Raw genomic sequence first — 5,693 nt, forward strand, 5'->3', positions numbered from 1 at the left:
GGACGGGCGCCGCACCCCGGCCGGGCAGGGCGGCCTCGCTTCTCGCTGACACCTGCGGGGTCCAGGGGTGCAGGACAATCAGGGGGGGCCATGATGAGATGTGGGGAGAGGGACCCCCCCGTCTTCCCAGCATCCGGAGTCACCGGGGTCCCATCACCGTCCGGGGCTCCTGGGCCTGGTGCCCCCTCCTCCACCCCGCCCCGCTCCCGGTCCCAGCCCCCGTCCCAGCCCCGGCCCTGGCCCCGGTCCCTTCGGATGCCCCGCACCTCCCCCACCCCAGGTTTGCAGGCCCAAGAATGTGCTGGGGAGCTGGGGCCCCCTTTCCCCATCACCTGGGCCACACTTCCGCTTTTGGGTCCACTCAAGTTCGGGGGGGGGGAGAGGTGGGGCTGGTGGCTTTTTGAGCTGGGTGTGCCCCCCCCACTTCTCCTGGGCTCTTACACCTGAGAGTGAGGGGAAGTGGGAGGGGGTCCCCCGGTTCAGATGCCTTCTATACACATTCAAAAAGATAGATGGCAAGGAAGTCCTCTCAACGTAGCCTGGACAGGTTTGAGGTGTGGCAGGTGGAAAGATCACACCAGAGATCTGGTCTCGTTCAGAAAGGGCCGGACACTTCTAGAGGGTCACACAGCAAAGCATCTTGGGGAAGGTGTGGAAGAGAACTATGATTCCAGCTTGGAAGGGGTGGGGGTGGGTGGGAAGGGCAGGCCTACCAGCCTGGGGCCCTTCAGCTGGATGAGCAGGCACACATGCACACCCACTGGACACCTGGGAATGTGGCTTCACAGCTGCAGGCAAGGTGGCGGGCCCAGGCACGCTTAAGGTACCTGGCCTGCAACCTCTTGGTCTCCACTGCAAACAGCAGAGAGAATTGCTGTGTGAGCTCTCACCAACTTCCCCAAAGCTGGAAGTGGAGCTGTGGCTCACAAGCATGAGTGAAAAAAGCTAAGGGACAGCATCCAGGTCCTGAGTTCAAGTCCCAGTAACCACACACACATATACACAACAGAGCTTGGTGGGTCCTCTGGCTCAGAGAATCATGCAGCTCAAAAGTGACCCAGCCAAACCTAGATGTCCCAGGTTGCCAAACCAGCACTCTGTGGTTTCTGGTGACTATAGGCAGTCTCTATTTATATCAGGGACACAGACTAGTTGAGACACATCACCCTCTGGACAGATCCAGAGATCTCACTGTTGGACCCTTGGGCCTGGGTTTACTCCCTGGCCAGTTCTCTGGGAGCCTCTGTGCCATGTGGTCCTAGCTGAGGGTCCAGGCTGCTGGGAACAGCTGGTCCCGATTTACTAGGGAGGCATCCACATTCCTGGCAGTCTGTGGTGAAGGAGGAGGAATGTGCTCTGGGCTGTGGGCAGCTGAGGAGCTAGCGAGGGAGGGAGGGAGACCGAGGGAGAGGCAGTGGGTGGGGCCTTTCCCCCACAGTCCCCAGAGCCTTAGAGGGGCTTGGCCCAGCTGAGCCAGGAACGCCTGGCATCCCAGTCGGCCAGATTGCCTCATCTCATGCTCAGCATTGTGGGCTCCTGGGTGTGATTACCCCCCCCCTTCCCTGCCTGCCCTGCCCGCCCTTTCTCATTCCTCCTGACAAAGCCAGCCGGGCAGGGCTGCCTGGGAACCTGGACACTGACAGGGATCAGATTTGCTGGCTGTGGCTACCTGCCTTTGTCTCCCTTAATCCCATGTCTCTAATCTCACCTCAACAGCTTTGTAGGTGGGAACCCAAATGGGTTCCTGTCAGCAGAGGATTCTGTAGCCAGTCTGGTGTGCACAGTAGCTCACACCTGTAATACTAACTACTCAAGAGGCTGAGATCTGAGGATCCTATTTCAAATATAGCCCAGGCAGGAAAGTCCCTGAGCTTCTTATCTCCAATGAACCATCAAACAACAACAACACAGAAATGAGCTGTGGCTCAAATGGTAGAGTGCTAGCCTTGAGTGGAAAAACCTTAGGGACAGCATCCAGGCCCTGAGTTCAAGCCTTAGGATCAGTACAAGGTTTTTTAAAAAGAGCAGCTATGTCCTTCTGTTCCCTGGGGGAGGAGATGGGAGAGAGGGGCTGAGGAAAGAGGACATGGTATTCGCAGACCCACGGTGAGTCTTGACAGTCCAGCTTGTCAAAAGCCTGCCATGGGCTTCTTCCTGCCTTCCTGGGAGCTGCCTTCAGAACACAGCCAGGCCTGTGTACCTGCCTGGGTTCCCCCAGCATCTGGCCCTGGCCAGTCCAGCTTTTGCTATGGGGATCAAGCAGCTGTGAGCTTGAAGAAAGTAGGCATGCATTTGGAGGGGCCTTGAACATGTCTTGCTTTGTGTGTGTATGTGTGTATGGGGGGCGGGTCCCTGGGCCTTGAACTCAGGGACTGGACACTGTCTTTGAGCTTTTGTGCTCAAGGCTAGTGTTCTACCACTTGAGCCACAACTCCACTTCCAGCTTTTTTTGCTGGTTAATTGGAGATAAGAATTTCATGGATTTTCCTGCCCAGGCTGGCTTTGAATTATGATCCTCAGATCTCAGCCTCCTGAATAGATAAGATTCTAAGTGTGAATGACTGGCTCCTGGCTTTTCTTTTCTTTCTGTTTTGATCAGAGACTGGGACTCACTCTACTTGATGCTTTCACTCATTAGATAGCATTCTAACAACTTAGCCACACCTGCAACAAAACAGTTTTTTTATTTTTATTTATTTATTTTTTTGTCAGTCATGGGGCCTGAACTCTGGGCCTGGGTGCTGTCCCTCAGCTCTTCAGCTCAAGGCTAGCGTTCTACCACTTGAGCCACAGTGCCACTTCCAGCTTTTTCTACCTATGTGGTGCTGAGGAATCAAACCCAGGGCCTCATGCTTGTGAGGCTAGCACTCTACCACTGAGCTACTGAGCTACCTTCTCAGCCCCCCTTTTTTTTTTTGTGCCAGTCCTGGGGCTTGAATTCAGGGCCAGGGGCTGTCCCTGAGGGTCTTTTGCTCAAGGTTCACTCTCTACCGCTTGAGCCACAGTGCCACTTCTGGCGTTTTTTGCAATTTATTGGAGATAAGAGTCTCATGGACTTTCCTATCTAGGCTGGTTTTGAACCACAATCCTCAGATCTGTTTCCTAAGTAGCTAGGATTACAGCATGTGTACCAGTGCCTGGCTTGACCTTGAGCCTTCCCTGAACTGACAGCAGATGTCATGGGGGAGTAGAGCCATGAACAAGGACACCCACCACATAATGGCAGAGAAATTTCGCAGCCAGGGTATTTAGGGAAGGGAGGGATTAAGTCACATTGAAGTTGGTAGAGACAGTCTGTGCAAAAGCCCTGTGGCAGAAACCAGTATGGCCAGTTCCAGAAACAGAAGTTCAGCAGTTCCTCAGTAGAACAATAGAATCACCCCCTGACCTGCAGTTCCAGAAGATGAAAACAGGTAGGCAGAGGAGACCGCATACACCACCTGCATCTTAACATTCATAACAGCAAACCGGGGGACAACCTAAGCATCCATGGATGTGTAAATCGATGTCTAACATGGTCCACACACGGAAATGTCATGCAGCCAGGAACAGGATGAGACTCAGCTATGGTGTGGAGGGACCTTAAGGACATGGTGCTCATTGAGAGAAGCAGACACAAAAGGCCCCATAGTATGTGGCTCCTTTGAGAGGAAACTTCCAGAACAGGCACATATAGAGACTGGAAGTTGACTTGGGGGCGGGGGAGGGGGTTTGCAGGGAGGCTAGGTGACTACTCATAGGAATAAACTTCTTAGCCAGGCGCTGGTGGCTCACTCCTGTAATCTTAGCTACTCAGGAGGCTGAGATCTGAGGACTGCGGTTCAACGTCAGCCTGGGCAGGAAAGTCCATGAGACTCTTTATCTCCAATAAACCACTAGAAAACCAGAAGTGGTGCTGTGGCTCAAGTGGTAGAGCACTCACTAGTCTTGAGCTGAAGAGTTGAGGGACAGTGCCCAGGCCCAGAGTTCAAGCCCCACAACCAACCAAAAAAAAAAAAAAAAAAGGAATGAACTTTCTTTGAGGTGATGGAATGTTCTGGAATGGATTGAAGTAGTGGTTGCATAACATTATGAATGTACTAAATGCCATTGCTGTCCCAACAGAATGCCACCGAGGTGACAAGATGTCACCTATGACATCCCAAGGTGGGGGGGGGCGGGGTACGGACAGGGTCAGGTCCAGCCAGGCCTCACGCCGTCAGAGCGGTCATTCTCCACTCCTCAGCCCTGTGCCTCTTGCTTCTCAGCTCCTGTCCAAATATGACCCCCAGAAGGAGGCTGAGCTCCGCAGCTGGATCGAAGGGCTCACGGGCCTCTCCATCGGCCCCGACTTCCAGAAGGGTCTGAAGGACGGGGTGATCTTGTGCACGTGAGTGCTAGCTCACTCTCTTTCTCTCTCATCTGTCTCTTATTTTCTCCTTCGTTCCTTCCGCCCCTCCTTTTTTTTTTGTCGGTCGTGGGGCCTGAACTCTGGGCTTGGGCGCTGTCCCTCAGCTCTTCAGCTCAAGGCTAGTGCTCTACCACTTGAGCCATAGCGCCACTGCCAGCTTTTTCTGCTTATGTGGTGCTGAGGAATTGAGCCCAGGACCTCATGCATGCAAGGCAAGCACTCTACCACTGAGCCACCTTCCCAGCCCCTCTGCTTCCTTCCTTTCTACATTCCTTCTGTCCTTCTCTTTCATTTTCATTTTCTCTTTTTCGGCCTTTCTCTTCCTCCCTCCTCCCTCCCCGATTCTCTCTCCTTCCTTCTTTTCTTTTCTTCTTTCCGTCCTTCCTTCCTTCCATCTTTTTTTCCTTTTTTTCACCAGTCTCCACCACTTCCGGTTTTCTAGTGGTTAATTGAAGGCTGGCTTTAAACCATGATCCTCAGTTATCAGCCTCCTGAGTAGCTAAGATTAGGATTACAGGTGTGACCAACCCACCAGTACCTGGCCCTGATGTCTTTCCTTGGAGCTACCAGCCCCCCCTTTCTCTCTCTCTCTCTCTCTTTCTCTCCCCTCCCTCCCTCCCTCTCCCTGACACTGTGTCTACTTGGCACAAAGTATTTCACACTCCAGTGTGTTCACGCCTTTTATGGATCACAGACACAATTCAGCAGGCAGACCCCAATGCAGAAGTTTGTTTGCTTCTTACTTAATAGTATGACATCTTTTTTTTTTTTTTTTTTAGTTCTTTCCTTTTTCTTGTCTTATTGCTTCGTCTAGGTCGTCTAGCAGTGAGCACCCTTCATTCTGCTTCTGTTTCATTGGAGAACTGACAATGCTTCCAGTGGTCTTCCCTTGTGCAGGCTATTAAGCTGATTCAGATATTCTATAGTCTTGCACATTAAAAATGATTGTGCGTCAGTGGCTCATGCCTGTAATTCTAGCTACTCAGGAGACAGATCTAGTTCAAAGTGAGGTCTGGCAGGAAAATCCATGAGACTCCTATCTCCACTAAACTAACAAGTCAGAAGTGGAGCTGTGGCTCAAGTGGTAAAGTGCTAGTCTTGAGCAGAAAAGCTCAAGGACATTGCCCAGGCCCTGAGTTTCAAGCCCCCGAGACCGGGACACAAAAAATATTGGTAGGGCTGGGAAGGTGGCTCAGTGGTAGAGCGCTTGCCTTGCATGCATGAGGCCCTGGGTTTGATTCCTCAGCACCACATAAGCAAAAAGAAAAAGCCGGAAGTGGTGCTGTGGCTCAAGTGGTAGAGC

General features: G+C 52.5%; 1 protein-coding gene across 1 annotated transcript in view; it reads left to right on the forward strand.

Annotated features, from left to right (window-relative positions):
- Positions 1-4,004: 4,004 nt before the first annotated feature.
- Positions 4,005-5,693, forward strand: part of Cnn2 (calponin 2) — an 18,701-nt gene continuing 17,012 nt past the window's right edge. Inside the window, exon 1 of the mRNA XM_013022925.1 lies at positions 4,005-4,369. Within this exon, the coding sequence (XP_012878379.1) occupies positions 4,071-4,369 (299 nt within the window). The 5' untranslated portion in view covers positions 4,005-4,070. The remainder of the gene's footprint in view (positions 4,370-5,693) is intronic.

Source organism: Dipodomys ordii, unplaced genomic scaffold (assembly GCF_000151885.1).
Source record: "Dipodomys ordii isolate 6190 unplaced genomic scaffold, Dord_2.0 Scaffold64, whole genome shotgun sequence".
In the NCBI taxonomy this organism is placed as follows: domain Eukaryota; kingdom Metazoa; phylum Chordata; class Mammalia; order Rodentia; family Heteromyidae; genus Dipodomys; species Dipodomys ordii.